The sequence below is a fragment of the Neopsephotus bourkii genome, unplaced genomic scaffold (genome assembly GCF_033783945.1).
Source record: "Neopsephotus bourkii isolate Nb327-2 ecotype Australia unplaced genomic scaffold, CSIRO-AGI_Nbou_v1 NB_1292, whole genome shotgun sequence".
Taxonomy (NCBI): Eukaryota; Metazoa; Chordata; class Aves; order Psittaciformes; family Psittacidae; genus Neopsephotus; species Neopsephotus bourkii.
The window spans coordinates 4,827,571-4,846,892 of NW_026901776.1; the positions used below are offsets into that span (position 1 = coordinate 4,827,571).

General features: G+C 40.3%; 1 protein-coding gene across 1 annotated transcript in view; it reads left to right on the forward strand.

The window, feature by feature from the left end:
* KIF26B (kinesin family member 26B) overlaps positions 1-19,322 on the forward strand; it is a 295,966-nt gene that overhangs the window by 185,623 nt on the left and 91,021 nt on the right. Inside the window, exon 5 of the mRNA XM_061365793.1 lies at positions 1,621-1,804. Within this exon, the coding sequence (XP_061221777.1) occupies positions 1,621-1,804 (184 nt within the window). The remainder of the gene's footprint in view (positions 1-1,620; positions 1,805-19,322) is intronic.

Here is a 19,322-nt window from a genome sequence, read left to right on the forward strand (position 1 = left end):
GCTTTTTTGCTTTGGTTTTGACTAAACATGTTGATTATGTTTTCTATGAAAAAGAAAGGAGATTCTTAAAAGAGAGGGCCCAGATTATGAACTGCATTCTTTAGGCCAGAGGGAAGGGAAGGATGTGGACAAGGAGGTGGTACAGAAACAAGTTGTAATTCTATGTTGGGTCAATTAAAATCTCCTGGTGTTTTTCTTTTATCAAAAACTAATCTACGTGGAACTGCTTTGCACTTGCCACAGGCCAAAAGAATACATACTGGTGGTGCATGCAGTGTGCACATGACCAGCTGACATATGGCATCTTCATGCCCAGCAGTAATTTGCTCATGTGTCTAACACATCTGATACAAACACAAGGTACTTGCATACTGAAATGAGTATGTGTGTGTTTATATATATATATATGTATATATATATATATATTCAATCTTCCCCACCCCGACTTCTTGGAATAAAAGAATGTAATTACTTTTTGTAAGTTGAGTTTTGGATTATGTGTACTGATACTAGTGTAATGGAGCTAAAGCTTCTTACAGCTTAGAAGGATTTAGAATTATTGGTCTTGACTGTCATACTTCATCAAAGTAAGGAGAGCTACTATCAGCACAGGCTATTTTATACCTATCTTAAGTCACAATTTGCCAAAGCAAACAACATGAATGTAACTCATGAATTGTTATATCCATCTCTCCTTTGAAGTGGTACTCCAGTGGACCTGCTCAGTTTAAAGTGCTCTTTTTTACCAAAGAGAAACCTTGGGACAGTAAGATTAATATTAACATTATCCCTGGGCAGTGCAGAATGCACAAGTGTTGGCACAAAGGAGCTGCAACAAAGGCTGAATGTGGAATTGTCTCTCAAAATATGGCATTTTGCAAAAAACAGTACTGAGTGTTTCTGTTCTGGAAAAGCTTAAGGGATTTTTTAATCAAAGTCTATACAAACTTCAGCATTCTTATCGAAGAATGGCATAGTATCAAAACCCATCTCCATTGTTTTCCCTGCTCAGTGGTTAATGCAGCTGTAGGTAGGTATGGATTTCTCTATCTCATTGCAAACAGCAGTATTTCCATTGGTCACTGGTCGGTTTCTAGACTGGCTTATGCTTTAAGAAATTATAAAAATTTAAAATAGCAAATGCAAGGTTTCTTACACCTCAGCAAATTCACTGGAGCTTTTAATACTAATTAACAGTGTCTGCTTAGATCTAAGCATTGCAGAACTGTTCATTTTGTAATCAGACACAGTTCTGTGTGAACCATTTGGTGGTGACTGAACTTAATTTTAGAACAGAAATTGCCATATAGTTCATTGATTTAATTGGAAGTTTTAGAGCTTTCTTGAAGGCTGAATTGTTTCAACAGATGAGATAGTGGCAGAGGCCTAATTGAGAACCTACATAATGCAGACTGTAAACTTGGAGCAATTTTGTGAAATCAGTGCATTATACTAGTAATAATGAGTGAAGAACAAGAACTGTAAAACTGTTGGGATCAATAAAGTCAAACCTCAGATCCTACATAAATAGTGACCTCATAAATACCTTTGTTTATTCTTGACTGCTTGTGTTGATGAGTTTGGGTTTGTTTTAGCTTACTCTTGTCATTTTTCCCACAGAGCTGCTCAGAAATTGAACCTGTCTTCCAAAAAGAAGAAGCACAGGCCTTCTGCATCATCTGTTCCTGAATCTCCTCTCTTCCCTACCAGCTTCAGCAGTATACTTCAGACTTCCCCACCCCCTGCACCACCATGTTTATTGAGGGCAGTCAGCAAAGTGAAAGACACCCCTGGTTTGGGCAAGGTAGGCCTTGCGAGTATCACTAGAACACTTGTTTTATATGGGAAAAGATTTTATCTTTGTGGAAAACAGTAAGGGCATTGGAATACCATGTCATTTCTCAGTTGGCTTTATTGCAACTGGTCCCTGAACATGCATACAAAGGCTTAACAACATAAGTCACTTAATGCAAATGAACTTTTAATAAAGTTGAGGTTGACTTGAGCAAAGCCAGACCTAATTGTGCAGGAGTAATACACTTCAGGGCTCAACGGTACTGAATGCACCTGCACAGCGCTACTAGACAGTGATAATGTCCATTCTGCTAGGGTTTCTAGAGTGGTTGGTCTTTGTGGCTTTTTTAAACTGCATACCAGTTGCTTGCTGTGGCATATTCAGGGTTCCTGATCCCCTTGCTTTCCAGACTGGTGTCGTGGGTGGACTTGCTCTAATTTGCTTCTAGCTCATGTTTCTTGGCTTTCTTCCAGTACAGTCAGGACAAGCCTGGGCCATGTACCTGAACAAAGCCTATGCTGATAATGATGAATTGTGCCTTTTTCCTTCTGTCATGTTATTTCCTCCCATTTCCGCAGTCATATCCTCTTAAAATGCTGGTTATGTTCATAGTTACCATGGAAAGTGATTGAGGTGATAGAGGAGGTGGCTATATAGTTTGCTGTCGCTTTGTTGTTTGTCTAAGTGGCCCTTCCTTTTCCCTGTCACAAATAGAGAGCCTGGCATATTACATCTGGGAATACATACTCATTGTTGCTGAGGAGAGTAGTTTGCTTTAAACAAGGCAGTTTCTTATGCAAGCATCTGTGTACATGGCATTTCCATATTCATTGAATACTAAGCTGTGACAATGAATTTGGTGAAAGTCTTTGTATTTAGAATAAAAATTGTAATGTATGATGTAGGATGCTGAGCATAGGATGGGCTTCAGAGTTTTCATTGCTGATTTTGGATACTCATTTTCTTATACTGTGCAGTTCCAGATATTTTTTTTCAAAGAACAATGGTGCTACTTTCATGAATGGTTTAATGCCTGTTTGGAGAGGGATTCCCTCAACACAGAGCTTTCTTCTATTCCTTTGGCCTGGTAGGTGGGAAGAAATGTACAAATCTATCATGATCTTACAGAAGTTAGTAGTGGGACATGCTCTGACTTTAATGGGAGGAGGAGTAAACTTCAACCTGTTTGTTGTAAGAAGCTGCTATGGAAAACATTTGCAATAGAAGCCGTCCTCTCAGGATTCTTACTTTTCTGTGCTTTGGACAGGTTATCTCTGAATAAAAATAAAAATTCCATTGAGAAATTATGAAAGTTCTGTTCATGAAAACAAGGGAACAATCACCCTTGTTGAACTGTATGAACACTTTTCCTGACTATTGGTTTTCACCCTTCTCAAAAAAAGCATCTACATACAGAGAGACACAAACAGCTCTGTTGAAACTGCAAGCTTTATCTGAACCTTTCTTACTCCTCTAATAAGTGGTTTCCAGTGGATAGGGTTTGAGAGACAGTTTTACAGTATACCCAAACAGACCTGTGATTTGCTTCTTCATTGGCATCATGTACCAGAGCAGGCTCCAGGCTTACCAGCTGAAATTTTGCAGTTCTGCAGTTCAGCCAGTGAAGGAAGGCATTTCTTTTCAGTTTAGACATACCATCCTGTAGCTATCGGAGTATATGAGAAATAGCTAAGATGTTTGAAAAAATGTTTTCACACATGCTTCTCTAAGGTAGTAAACCAAATTAGGTTAATTCATAGGGTCAAAATAAGGAAAATTCTTTTTTTTTCTTTCCCACATTTCCATTAGCAAAAATATGTCTAACCTGCAGTTTCTGGAATTCAGTTTAATTTTTCATCTCTTTGGTTTCTTCTAGCAGTCACCCTATAATTATGACCTGAAGCTTCTGTACGTTTTTTCATCAAAGTTTCCCATCAGTTTACCTCTGTAGTGCAATTTTTGTTTTAATACGTCAGAAACAGGTGTGAGGCATAATAAATAAATAACTGCAGGATAACAATGTAATTTATTTATCAGACTTGGAAAACTTCAAATGAGGTAATGGAATTTCCGACTTGTTTGCTTTTAATTTTTATTGTTGTTATTTATGCATGTTCTGTTCCATTTGGTTGGCATATGTTTTGATAGGAGCATGCTAAAAACTGTTACTTTTCTCAACATTTTGTCTCATATAGTGTTTTCTGTAAGGGTATAAATTTATAACGTGGATCTGTGTGGAGAAATCGGGTTCAGGGAAGCTAAACATTACTTTCAGTCACTGAGAGTTTTTACTGATTTGTTTTTAAATAGCATTTTGCCATCAACTCCAGTGTGATAAAACTGTTTAAAACACTTCGGGCTTGAGTGGGCTGGGCAATTTCTAACATGACAGATTGTTACTGGAAAGTCTGCTTCATCAGACCTAGAAGGCTGACTGTTGCCAAGGGTTCTGGATTTCTGAGACTCCTGGGGATAGCTGCACACAGACGAGCTTCCAGGAAGACGGGCTCCTTGCTATAGGGCTGGGAGCCCTGGCACAGATGGAGTGTGTTGCTGCCTTGGTGTTAGCTTGAGAGCTGTCAGTTTGCCAAGGTAGATGGGCATCTGAGATGCTGCAGGGTAAGAAGTCAGGTACTTCAAAGCTTAGACTTTGAGGTTAAATTTCATTTCAGTTTTCTAAAATAAACTTGTCACCAAACAGTTGCCATTTTACATTTTCACTTGTAGAAATTTCGAAGATTCTACTTCTCATTGCAAAATTGAAGACTGATTTGTTTAAAATTGTAGAGTTTCTCTGCTGTCAGGTACAGGCATATAATTTTTGTGAGTTAAACTAGGAAGAATTGCCTACCAACAACATATTTAAAAGTTAATTAGCAGCTCAGTTAGCATGTATATGGTACAACTGAAGAGTCTAAACTGATGAAGAGTATTATTCAGGTTGCATGCTGCAGACCTTTACTTACAGAAAGCTTTGCAAGTCAAATGTACCAGCCTGGAATTTGGAAGAAGTGTTATTTGGAAGTTAAAGTTCAGCTTCATAGAAGGGTCATAACATCTGTATGTGCTTTGGGTTTGCATTTGCTGGCAAGAGGGAACTGATCCCAGGTGATAGTGTTGTATGCCCACAGTTGCTTCTTGAGAGCAGTTTTCTTTTGGTTCAAGAAACAGTTGTGCCCCATAAAATGCCACATCTTGACTATTGCTTTTCATGCTCTCTCTGCTGTCTTCGAATCATCATATTCTGAGTGGCAGACCGCTTCCGCTGGGTTTACACACGGAGAGACTGCCACTGCCCTGAATGACTGTACATGCAGTTTCCCCAAGTCCCATTATATTCTGAAAAGTATTTCTTGAAACTGTTTTGTGTTTTCTGATAGTGAACCAAGAAACAAAGCAAAAGGCTTTCCATGCAGAAAAAAATAATCAGATCATTCTTGCACTCAGATTAACTACTGTAAAGGCATTCTAGTAAGGTGTGCTTAGATTTCCTCCCCAGTTTGCTTCCCTCCTTCTTCCTGCCCCTCTCCTTCCATTTTCTCTCAAAGAAAACCAAAACTAAACCAATACTTCTGATGAAAATCTGAAATGTTATTTCTGTGAAAGACACTGTTTTGTTAAATCCCATGTGACAGATGAAAAACAGCTTGAATGAAAAATTTTCTGACAGCCTTGATAAATAGGTTGCTTTCAGGTGGCATAGGGTTTAGGATGCATGGCTTTTGTCTCTGTGCTTTCTTTCATTTCTTTCTTTGTGTGTAGTCTTGCAAACTGTCACTGAAAGGTATTTGTTATGTTTGGGAAGAGATTTGTTTACTTTTCCTTGTTTGTTTTTTGTGTGTGAATTGTTGTTTGTTGGTACTTGCTCAGCTCAAAATAAAATAGCAGCATTTATGCTTTAGAATCATCCCTGTGCAAAAAGTTTCTACTGGGGAGAAACAAGCCATCACCGAACCTTCTTCGGGTAGTTATTTCAACCTGTTAGCAATATGGACTGTAATCTGTTACACTGCGTTTACTTTTTATTTTTCTGTAGCACTAGGACTCCTGTTTCCAAAGCCTAGCCCCATTTTACTGAATTATGTATAGATCCAGATAAAAAGACCCTGTTTCTGTACTAGGACACTTATGATCTCAGAGTAGAGAGGAAGACCAGACAGATGGGAAGCAAGAAGAAACAATGAGGTATTATCGGTCATCTTGATAGCAGTGTCCTCAATCCATCAGCAGTCTAATATTAGATACCCCTTGTCAAGCTTTGGTAGGTGTTGTAGAAGAAGAGATTATTAAAATCTTTGAAGGGGGCGTAATAGGTCACACTGCAGATGCTTCTGAGGAGCCCTTTCCAAGTGTGTAGGGCAGGGTAGGAAGCAATACAAGAGAGGGTTTTTTTGAGAGTAGTAAATGAGTGAGAGATGCAGGACCAGCAAGGGCTGAGCATGGAACCTGCCTGGTCAGGGGTGCGAATGGAAGCCAAGCCACAGCCAAATGCTAGGAATGCCAGCAAAATGCAGTACGAGATTAGCAGTGTGATAGACATTCCTGAGTCATGCACCTTTCTTCTAAGGATTTGTGTCACATACTAAAGAAGGTTTGGCTAAAAATAATTTTCAGTGCCTGCTTGTAAGAATTTAATCTTCCATTAAAGAGTAAAATTTGATTGAAATAAGCCTAAAATCTACTGTTCACTTTACATTAGTCTGCAGCTTACCTTTTCCTCACATTGATTTGTATAAAACTCTATCTGGAATCATCAGAAATATTTTGACTTGGAAGTGCCACCACCAAAACAATGGAGGATTTTTAGAGGCACTCAACTCAAATTCATTTGACCATTGTGAATGTCACTGGGATTGGCAGCCACTTCCCTGAGCCCCACTGAAGATTTTTGCACCAAAAAGGATAGCTGGCGAGTATATTGCTTAATGAAGGAGAGCACATTTCTGTGGGGAGAAGTACGATACTCCTTGCCTCTTTGGAGGCAGGAGGACCACAGACGCAGAATATCACTGATGACTAATGGTCAGTGTCTGATGGCTTTGGCCTAAAAAAGGCAGTGGTAGTATCATTGTTAAGTTTTAAAGTCATACAATCCCACTTTCTATATTGATCATAGAATCATAGAATAGTTAGTGTTGGAAAGGACCTTAAGATCATCAAGTTCTAGCCCCCCTGCCATGAGCAGGGACACCTCGCCCTAAACCATATTACCCAAGGCCTCGTCCAACCTGGCCTTGAACACTGCCAGGGATGGAGCATTCACAACCTCCTTGGGCAACCTATTCCAGTGCCTCACCACCCTAACAGGAAAGAATTTCCTCCTTATATCCAATCTAAACTTCCCCTGTTTAAGTTTTAACCCATTACCCCTTGTCCTATCACTAAAGTCCCTAATGAGGAGTCCATCCCCAGCATCCCTGTAGGCCCCCTTCAGATACTGGAAGGCTGCTATGAGGTCTCCATGCAGCCTTCTCTTCTCCAAGCTGAACAGCCCCAACTTTCTCAGCCTGTCTTCATATGGGAGGTTCTCCAGTCCCCTGATCATCCTTGTGTCCCTCCTCTGGACTTGTTCCAACAGTTCCATGTCCTTTTTATGTTGAGGACACCAGAACTGCACACAATACTCCAAGTGCGGTCTCACGAGAGCAGAATAAAGGGGCAGGATCACCTCCTTTGACTTGCTGGTCACGCTCCTTTTGATGCAGCCCAGGATATGGTTGGCTTTCTGGGCTGCAAGTACACACTGAAGCCGGCTCATGTTCAGTTTCTCATCGACCAGCACCCCCAAGTCCTTCTCCGCAGGGCTGCTCTGAATCTCTTCTCTGCCCAGCCTGTAGCTGTGCCTGGGATTGCTCCGACCCAGGTGTAGGACCTTGCACTTGGCATGGTTAAACTTCATGAGGTTGGCATCAGCCCACCTGACAAGCGTGTCAAGGTCCCTCTGGATGGCATTCCTTCCCTCCAGCGTATCAACCGAACCACACAGCTTGGTGTCATCAGCAAATTTGATGAGGGCGCACTCAATCCCACTGTCCATGTCAGCGACAAAGATGTTAAACAAGACTGGTCCCAACATCGATCCCTGAGGGACACCACTTGTCACTGGTCTCCAGCTGCACATTGAGCCATTGACCGCAACTCTTTGTGTGCGGCCATCCAGCCAGTTCTTTATCCACTGAGTGGTCCATTCATCAAATTGATGTCTCTAAACATGTCATGTAACATGCTGATGTCCCTTTGATCCAGGTGGCTAGTCAAGACACAGTGCTTTGCAGACTCTTTTCCAGACAGGGAAAGAGATTATGAAAGGAATGGATCATAAAATTGTTTAGGTTGGAAAAGATCGCGAAGTCCAGCTGTTAACTGCCAAGTCCACCACTAAAGCATGTATTATGACCAGGTATTGTTAGTGCAATTTAGTTGTTTTACAAGGAAACACAAAATCCTGAATGCCAATGGAGAGAAGCAACCAAAGACAATTTTCCTTCTTACTTAACCAGGTCTTTTCATCTAGGACTTCAGTGTCTCATTTCTTCCTTAGTTTAAGGACATTTCTTAGTTCTACAGTACCAAAGTTTGTCCAAGTTTGTCTTCACCCTGGTTGTTCTTTCTGTCCCTGCTTCTTTACTTGTGCTGTTTCTTGTTTTTATGTACCCCTGCCAAAAGTAACAGTGAAGAAAACCCGACTGCTCATGAAGTTCAGGTTTCTGAGCAGGTTCAGAATGGTCTTTTGGCAGGGACAGAAGTGTGTGCCAGTGCTTCAGGTTCACAAATGGCTGGTATTTCAGCTATCCACTGCTTTAAAATAGTTTGTTGGACTTTTCACTAATTAGGGCAACAATTTTAGCACTAACCTTACATGCTTTAATCCAAGCTATAATAGCACAATACATGTGCTATTATATATAAACATTATATTTGGCTATAGCCTGTACAAATCATGATTTGAATAGTCTTTGTCAGTAGATGTTTTCAATATCAGTTTCAACTCTTTCTGTTGGTGGAAAGTAAAGAGACATTCTTAGACTTATGTGATTTGTAAACATGATTTGAAGGGAATAACTTCTTGATTAAGTCCAAAAGATACAGGAGACCTCCTCTTCTACTACAACAGTTTGCATTCTGTCTAGGTGATTGGTGGATGTGAGGATTTTTTGGCAACACTACGGTATACATCAAGCAGGTGTTTATGAAAGCCTGTGTTAAGGTCAGGAAAAAACCAAGCACAACTTACAAAATATGTTCTCTATTTCACTTTGCTGCCATTCGTCTTGAAGGCTTTACAGGAAGAATCAGAAGAGATTCTCTTTCCTTTGTAAAGCAGAGGCTCTCTCTCCATCACTCAGGTGTATAGGGGAAAATGTTAACAGTTAGATGAAAAATGTGATTTTAAACCTTTTATCACAGAAAACAATTTCTAAGGTGAAAGCTGGTTTTGCCCAAAGTTACCATGGTTACTGAAATGGGGGGAATAAAAAGAAAAATAGATGATCCCTTGAAGCATTTAAAGGAGACATATGTGTTCATCTTTGTTGTCAACATGATTGTTGTCAACATGATTTTTGTACAAATTAAATAGTTAGTTCCACTTGGAATGAAATCCAGGTGGCCTTTTGCCCTCCAGATACAGTTGCTCAGAACTGGGATTTTCCTCACCAATGTACTGTCCGGATGTGGCGGAGAAGCTTTCATGCTCTTTGGCTTGGTTCCTGCTAAGAGGGCTTTTCTGGGAGGAGTTTGAATACCTCAAGCTGCATTTTAAAAAAGTGAAATTAATAGCATTTCTGCCATATAACCTAGCCAGCCTCTTTAGGAGGGAAAAATTAGGTCTTGCCCGTACCTGTTAATGACCCAGTTTAAGGGCAGTGAGTCCATTTTGGCCCACCTGCAAGCTATTCAAAGCATAGAAAGTTGTTTCACAGTTCCTGGCTTGACAAGCTGTCATTCCTGATAATGGGATTCCTAAATTCAGTTGGCAAGGAGCAGGCTCCAGAGAGAGGAGCTCATGGCAAGCAGATGCTGCTGGTTGATATTTTGGAGCATCATGATAGTTCTAGTTAATCACTTCCACTTCATTTCTAAGACTCTAGTACTTTTTGAAACGTCCCCTTCTTCCCTGCCCTCTCCTTCACACCTCTCACCCCATTAAGTCATTTTTAAATCCATGAAGAAGAGGTTAATATAAATCAGGAAAGTCAAGATGAAAGAAACTGAAAATTACAACGCAGTTTCTCAGACAATGCCATGGAAGGAATTTAAATGCTGAATAGTTTGCAAAACCTGGGGCATGGTAAATTTTCTGAGATCTCATGCAAATCGCAGGCACTGTACTTTAAGCACTCTATGTAGGCCTTGCTATATATATTTTTTTCTTTAAAACTTCCTCAAGCTTTTCTCCTCCCCGCCTCTTCCTTTTGTGTTTGACTCCTCTCAGCATGTGTCCAAGAGCAGCGCTCAGTGGTGCAGGCGGGATGGTGACACTGCAGGAGGCTCCACTATAGCACTGCTGTAACATCACGGACTAATGATTTGGCTGAGCCTCTTGATTCAGCTGCAAGGTTATTCTGCTTTCCATTATCCTAAAGGTCTGGGCTTTACCTCATTTCTCTGGTGCAACATTGACTTAAATAGATAACAAGCTCAGCTGAGGAAGAGCCCAAGCTGAAATGTATTTTAAGACTGAGAGTACCATTAGATAATACCTCTTCTTATTCACTGTCTCTCCCTTTTTTGCCTTTTCCTCTAGGAATCAAACCCATTTTCAGGAATATCTCTCTGTAGACATTTATCCAATTTTTTGCTTTTATGAAGCACAAAAGCTTGTATCCCCATGCTCAAGCCATTATCTCCTGTATTTTTCTTCACTTTTCAGTGCCACCATTATTACGTTCCCTTAGGCTGTGATTCATGTTAGGCTAGCTTAAGTGAACTGATTACTATCCTTCTGATCTAGGCTGGTCATATGAATTCCTCCCATGGAGGAAAGGGAGAGAAGTGTTACCTATATTAGGATGGGATGACTTGCCTACCAGATATTCCTTCTTTTTCAGCTGATTACAGGGGCAACCTAGACAGCTGTCTTAGAATGAAATATTTAGCTCAAGCAAGGTGATCTCTTCCTGAATAGGAGCACAGCCTCTTCTTGTGTTCTGCTCTGAACCTTTAATTTTAATAGAAAACCAGCTACTGGGAGATACATTAATAACATGCTTGCAGAAAGTTCTAGATACTTGCATCTCTCCTTCAGATGGAAGTATGCATCCTCTGCTTTCCAGTCTAAGAAACATTGGAGGTTCAGTACATGGCATGTAGATCTGGTTGAGCAGACCTGCATACAACTGAGCAGGTTGCATAAAGCAGCCCAGCCTTCAAGGAAAGGACCAGGTAGGCTTTTGCACATTTGGCCTTATGCAAAACAAAGGAAAGTTGAGCTGATTTTTATCGATTTGAAGAGCGGAGATGTCCAGCTGTACTTCTGCTAGGATGAATCTGTAAAACTGACTACAGTGTGCATATCTATTACATTAGAACCTCTGGCCTTCAGATACCCGGAACATGACCTGTGAATTGCTTCCAGAGAGGCCTCCTTCCCAGAAAGGTAGCAGTGTGGCTTGGTGTTTGGAAAGATTTCAAGTACCATTTAGTTTTCCAGATATATAAAACCTTTTTCTTCTGTAGCATTGCAAAAGAGATTAGCAGTTAAAAAAATTTTTTATTGGATAGTGAGATATGAAATGCTAGGTATGAAAAGCAATACTTGAATATTCCTATTTTTCTTTACAAAAGAACGTTTCTATATAGTAAAGGTAAAATCAGAGTTTTAAATCATAGACCTGTTTGATCTTAAAAAATCGGGAAGTAGGTTAATACATTTTTAAGGCCTGTGACCTTCAAAACCTCTCCTGTGACACTTAGAAGTGAGAAGCAGAGTGGATATAACTGCGACAGTACGCATACATACAGGTATATGTGTAATTCACGCAATACATACGTTGTGTACTTTTGTACCTAGAAACCAATATAAGCGCATATATATGTGTATAGATGTATTCATCTCCCCCTCTCCACAAGTACAGTGGAAATATATAGGAAAAAGCTATATATGGAGTTCCTGAGCAAGTTATCTGAAAAAATTGGGAGGCAAACTAGCTATAGACTTGCTTTTATTTATAAAATAGCAGATTTTTTAATTTTTTTTTTTTCAGAGAGAGAACTCAACATTCCCTTAAGATATTCCCAGTAACCTCTCATGAATTTTTATCAAGAATAATATTATTATTCTTGCATAGCTCAGTCCTGCTATACATTGCAGGATCTTTTCTATCTGATGAGGTGATTGAAAATGCTGATACAAACAGCAGTATTTTACATTAAATTCTCTAGGTATTTGTGAGGCTCTATTGCACTTCTGTAGATCCCAGTTGCTCTCATCCATATCAGTTGCTGCTGGATTTTTCCAGAATTCTGCTCAATTTTCTGTGTTCGTACTGAAGGGGAGATGCTTAGTTAGAAAAAGAGATGGTGTCAAAATGTGGTGTTTCTGAAAATGCCAGCAGGAAAGTTATACAATAACGTTTACAACATCACATACTCCATTACAGAAGCATAGATGTGGGAAAACTTAAAAACTGTTGATCCATTCTTCCCTTTCTTCCCTGCCCCCTTTTCCCACAGAAAGTATGACATATGTATTTCAAACTGTATAGTGTGAATGTAATTATCTTTGCTTTAATGTTTTACCCCCTTCTTCCCACCATTCAGTATTGCTGGAGGTTTGTTCAAATACAGATCTTGGTTTGCAATAGAAATATGTTCTTGACTAGCTTGACTGCAGCTCCTGGGCCCAGATTCTGAAAGCAGTGTGGCTAGAAAAGCTGCCCTCTATTCCCCATCTGCCCCCAAGAGAATACCTTAACCACTGAGTTTTCGTCAGCTATGAGGAGCAGTGCTAAGGTATGTGCTGGCATGAGATCTGACAGAGGCACTCGGGATGCCGATTGGCTGGCCACACAAGAGGCAGCATGCACCCTGATTGATAACAGCGTGTGCAGATGTGATAAACACAAGGAGGCCCAGGCTGCTTTTGGGAAATGGAATAGCAATGCAGAGGATTCCCCCAGGGCCTCGTATTCTGTGAGCGGTGGGAATCATGAATCTCCTCAGATGGGAAGGAGTTATTCATCATAGAGACTATTACGCTGTGCAAGGCATTGCTGAAACAGAACATCACCAAGCTATTTCCTATCTTATCAGGGTGTATTAATAATGCAGCAGTAATAATAGAAGTACAAATTAAAAATAACTGGATGGGCAGATAAGCAGAGTTCTTGAGATTAAGGGGATCGGGAATTGCTTCAAACAGTTAATTGCAGAGCAGCACATAGCGGGAAATTTGCCGTTGCTGTTTTGCCTTTATTATTTTCTTATTCTTCATCTTATCTCTGTGAGCATTATTTCTAGGGCTTTTACATAGGCACTAATAGGCACTAAATTTCTTCAGGATTTCAGAATGTTCTTTTTTATCTCCAAAGAAATGAAATATCTTTGCTGATCCATCTAATTCAGTAGGGATTAATAATGCTGAATTAGAAGAGTATTCTGATTATTAGCCTTCCTCTACATAAACCTCTTACTGTTTTCTCCTCCCACTCCCAGCCCACAGTATAAAGGCAGACAAGACATTACAAGTGTCAAATATTCACGCTTCAGGACAAATTGATGCAAACTGTTCCCTGGAGGTTTGTAAGCTCTTTCCGGATTGCAGTGGCATGAAATCACCAGCATCCTTGAGTCTCTTGAGGTGTAATAGACAGGCTGGGCAAAAAGCAATGCGAGTATCTGGTTCTGTGGCACTGGATGACTCTGCTGCCCCCCATCCTTTCTTGCACAGCCTCTGTCTTTCAGTCACTGACCTGGCAGGGCTCTACCTGATTTGGGGCCTCTGCATGGTTCTTTTCAACAGAATTAAAATAATGACTCCGAACTAGTCTTTGGTCCCCTGCTGGGTACCAAAATGTGCCTTACTTAGGGCATGGGACTGCTGTCACTTTGATTTCAAGTCTTATTTGCTAAGCAATTTTCAGGACACTCAAATTCTGTTCTCAGTGAAATAGGTATTGGAGCTAGTGCAATGTGCAGCCATTTCACACAGCTCCATCCAAGCAACACTGGCCCACTGAGAGATAAGGCTATCAAAGGAAGCCCATTTGATTGAATGCCCGATACACTCATGGAGCAGAAGGTTAGCAAAGAACTGCAGCACAACTATTACTCCACTGTTTTTCTGGAAAGCAATCTCATTTGTGAAACTAGCAATATGGGAGCTCAGTGTTGAAGATGGTAAATCATGTATCATCCTGCTTTTAACATGGTTTTAGTAGTCAAAAAAGCTTCTTCATGTAATATATTTATTACTAAGGAATTCAATATAGTGTACAGAATAGTTCATCACAGTCGGTTGCCAAAGGAAAATTCTTCTTAATTTGTCAGGTTAAAAGGGTGGAAAAAGCTGTTGCTTAAACAGTGCTTTCTTCAGTAATAAAAGAAGAAGGGAGCCCATTGGAGGGGAGGGGATGAGAGAGAACTTGGCAGGGGTATGAAACACAAAGACAGAAGAATATATTGGCTGCACACCAATCCTGAACTTTCTGTGCATGCCATCAGTATTGTAAGTGTGCAGCACAGTTTGATGGTTAACTTTTGAAATAGAGTGGTACACTGTTGGCTGGTCACTCTTAATCATTCAGGTTGCACCTCCACTAATGTAAATGTTGTAAATTAGAGCATCAGGGATGAACACAGCTGTAGGTGAATTCACCAGCTTTTCACTGCTTCAGCAAAGCCGTGAAAGTAGGTGAACTACACTGAGAAGTGGGCAGACTCCATTTACCTGTGCTTACTCTTGGCAAAAGCAGTGCATGAAGCATTTGTATTTTGTGAACTGCATGACTGAAGCACTCTGAGCACATGAATTCATGTGGATGAGCCCAAGATTAAACTTTCAGAGTTCATAGGCATTTTTACAGAACCTGCCAACAAACTGAGTATCTTTGATTCTTGTATCCATGATACTCATTACCCATAATAACTATTAACTACCGTCATGCTATTAGGCCTATCAATCCAAATCCAGATTATTTTACTTTTCTTCCTCCCCAGAAATTATTCACAAACGTTTTCTATCTACCTGTCCATGACTCTGATGTGTATCTGTCCTGGGTTCAGCAGTAGCAGTCATTTTTCTCCTTCTTAGTAGCTGGTGCAGTGCTGTGGTTTTGACTTTCGGCCTGCGAACAGTACTGATAACACCGATGTTTTTAGTTGCTGCTCAGTAATGTTTATTCTGACCAAGGACTTTCTGAGTCTCATGCTCTGCCAGGGAGGAGAGGAAGCCAGGAGGAAGCAGAGACAGGACACCTGACCCAAACTGACCAAAGCACATGCCACAGCACCTCCTGCCCAGGGTGTAGAACTGGGGGCAGCTACCTGGAAGGGCTAGATCAATGCTCGGGTCAGACTGGGTATCGGTCGGCAGGTGCTGAGGTGTTGTATTCTCTTCCCTTGTTATTTCCCTTATCATTATTATTATTGGTGGCAGCAGTGGTTTGTGTTATACCTTAGTTACTGGACTGCTCTTATCTCAACCCATGGGAGTTACATTCTTTTGATTCTCTCCCCATCCCTCCGGAAGTGGAGGGAGTGGGCGAGCAGCTGCATGGTTCTGGGCTGCTGGCTGGGTTTAAACCACATAGCATCTTACTGTCTCTAACTGTCACCAATGTCTCTTGTTTATCCCAGTTTTGGGGCTGCACCTCCATTAGTGTGATGCTCCTCTTGCCATCACTGCACCCTCAGGTGGCCTCTCTCTTGAACCTTCTACCTGTGCTGTTCCAGTCTGAGCACAGGATCTTAAATATCAACATTTCTTCTCATTTAGCAAGGTGGGGTTTTTTTGTTTGTTTGTGGGTTTTTTTTTTGTTGTTTTCCTTATGTGATTTACATATGCATCAATTTACTTTTTTTGTTGCATCTAAAGGGAGACAAAGGGGAAAAAGGAAACTCGTCAAGAACTACAGTTAGAGTATAAAAATTGAAACAGCTCTTAGGATATGTCTGGGTCTCCACTAAATTCTCAGGCAATAATCAGAAAATAAAATTAATGAGACAGTTTTTGTTTTAAGACATTATTGGCATCCATTGTCTCTCAGGGCTAAATTGTGGAGATTTGGGGACCAAACAGATCTGCAAGCAATACTACAGACGCTGGCTGTTCATATTTTCTTACAGAGTTCCCAGTTACTGCCTGGACAGATACACAAGGTGGTTGCCCGCCCTGAGTTAACTCTCCCCCTTCTCCCCCACGTTTTCAAGAAAGGTTTGGAAGAGCTGAAAACACCTCCTAGGTTCTAAGAGTTTTCATAGGAAGCCTTTTGCATCTCAATGGGTGGTTGTGGTTTTATTTATTATTATAGCTTATATCAATCTGTCTCTCCTACTAGGTAGTCCTAGAGCATATGGAAATATGGGTAGAGAAGATATGTTCAAGCTAGCAAGTGAGTCTAAAATACCAGTCTCTGGCCAAAGCTCCTTTTTCTTCTGTTTCTGTTTAAATTGCTTCCTGATAATCCAGTTCTTTTCCTATAGGTTCTTTTACTACAGTGAGATAGAAGAGTATTCACTAAATTCTCTGGCCCCCTTGGTAATCTTTTACACTACTAAGTAAACAAGTCCATTGTTTAGTGCAGAATCAAATGACCTGACAAGACAGATACAGCAAACCTGTGGTAACATGCTTTCTCCCTCCCTTGTTCCCAACACCTTAATCCTACAATATTGCTGCCCACCCGTACCCCTCGATCAACTCCTTCAAGGAGTATTAGCAGTTTCCTCCTGACTGACAGAGACAAGATGCACACAGCCTTATGTTGCAACATGCTTACTTGTTTTGAAGTGAATGATTCAAGGCCCAGTCTGTAATGGTTGTTCAAAGTCTAGCTGGTAAAGAAGCTCAAACTGGTAATTGATTTTGATATTTTCTAGAGGCTGGCCTTTCATACATCATAACAAGCTATGTTTTAGCCAATTGTGGAAACACAACAAATAACTAAGACCTGAATCAGAAGCTGAACTGAGTATTTTTCATATAAATGTTACCATCTGAAGTGAATTTCTTTAGAACTAGATATTAAAACAGGCTTCTGAATGGAAGGCAAAAGGATGTAAGGCTCTGTCAGAATGACTGCTTTCTGAGACAATTCGAACCAAATTCAGCTATGACTTTAACAAGCAGCAGACAAATACTGAATTAAAATGGTTGTTTAATGAACACTGTGTGTTCTTGCTGCTGGGATTTTAAGAATGGAAAGATAAATTGTACCTTGCTTTAGCCTGGCAGTGTAAGCCTAGGGGGATGTTTGCAGATCTGTCCTTGTACCTACCCAGTAATACCACACAGAACAGCAGCATGTGTGGTAACTGGAGTTCAAGGATTATGTAGGACAGTGGTTCCCCCACAGTGTGCAGGGGGCCCTCTGGCAACTAACTGCCTTTTCCTATGTGGGGATGTGCAGGAATTCTGTTTCTTGAATTCTCAGGGAGATGTTATGCTGGAGAAGTCAATTTTTAAAAGAGACAATGGGAGTCTATTGATAGTTTGTATTATATCCCAAAATGGAAGGAGAATGGAGAGAGACTTTCTTAAAAGGAGAGGTTTTGGACGTGGTATTTTCAAAATCCAGACAGTGAAGATTCAGAGTAGTGGAGGGGAGGCTGTTGGTGGTCTCTCAGTGAATAGACAAATATATCAGGAAAACCAGTATGTGAATTTACAGTCTTGACTGAGAGCCTAAGATTAAACAGGCACAGACACTAAAAAATCCTCTTGCCCTTTTGAAATGCACCTAATGAAATAGAGCTGAGGTATGTTAATAGGTAAACTGATCTGGATACAATTTATGCAGTACCCGGTCTGTTCAGAGAACAGAATTGTCAGTGTGACATCTTCTGTAGTTTTAAATTAACTTAATTTTAAAATAAAAATAAAATAAAATACATTTTTATTTATGCACATTGGGCAGGCTGTCCCAACAATCATGCCTTCCTTTCACATCAAACAAAACCACCTCTGTCATGCGGTGGTGCCTTTTAATTTACACAAATCAAATAGCTGCCAGAGACCACATCAAGTTCAAGAGTACAGGAAAGGAGGATAATTATAGACTGGCAAAAAGAGCTTCATATTAAGGGAGACATTAATTTGCATTTGCTGATATTTAGTTGATCTTGAAAGTAAAGACTGTTGCAACCTCACAGTACAAAAATGCTTTTGCTTGTGCTTTTTTCCCCCCATTAGGATGCCAATTTGTCTGTGCTTTACTGATCTTAAAAATAAGACAGGTAAGGAAAGAAGTGAATCTTCCTTTCAGTTCAGTCTCAAAAAAACCCCAGTGTTACTCCTAGCTCCATCTAGACATTCCTTTGTCATTATGGTTCAGATCTGGTCCCTTTGAAGAATTTCTTTTGAGTAGATGTTAAAAATGTCACAAAAGAAGGAAGGAAGGAGAAAGTAAGAATGAACTGGAAATTCTTAGACCTTGCCTGGCTCAGAACTTTACCTTTGCAGAAAGTACACAAGGTGGTAGTTAAATCGTTCTTGCAGATTAAGCAATATTTTTTATGTTGTGTACTTGTGGATCTGTAAGGATTTCACTTGTAGCTAATGGGTTTTCTTTCCTTTGAATTACCAGGGAGTTCAAGCAGATGATAAAACACTAAAAAACTTAACTAATAGTAGAAGGAAGTATAAGTTAATATAAATCAGATACAGAATACAGTTCAGAGATTAAAGCAGTGTATTGTGATTATGTAGAGTTCCTTGGAAATAATTCCTCCTTTTCTTTTGACCATATGGGGCTTTTTCCTCTTTAAAAATTGTAGTTAATTCAGCTGCTGAGGTGCAGAGGGAATACAGGCTAAGAAATGGAGACTGACAGGAGTGGTATCAAAAATGTAAATGGAGGTGCATGATGACCAGTGTGCTGTGCTCACCTTCTTTCTTTTGTTGCTGTTTTCAGCTACTCCATATCATAAATACCCAATTCTTTATTATTTGTTTGTAGAGAGGCTAAAAGCATGCTTCTGATATATTTGCATTGATTCTGCTTTAAGCTACTGAATATTGTTCTCAGAGGACATTCATTGCTATATGCTTCTGATAGACAAAGAGAAATAATTTCTAACTGAGCAAGTAGGTGCTTCTGAGGATTAGCCTTTTAGAATAGTGTCTGCAGTCAGAAAGGCTAATCATCCAAATGATAGGCATGCATGGTTGACTTTCCTCTTTATGCAGCCTTGATTGAGACACGATGAGCATACTGCTGGCCTTTGCGGTGGAGAATTTTGTTAGAACAGTGTCCTCTGGGAAAGGCTTTTATGCAGCAAGGATGACAAGTGTGGCAAATTGCTTACAAACCCCAGACCTAGAGGCTTGTCTTCCTGAAAGCTGCTGGCCCACACAGTGCAGCACTGC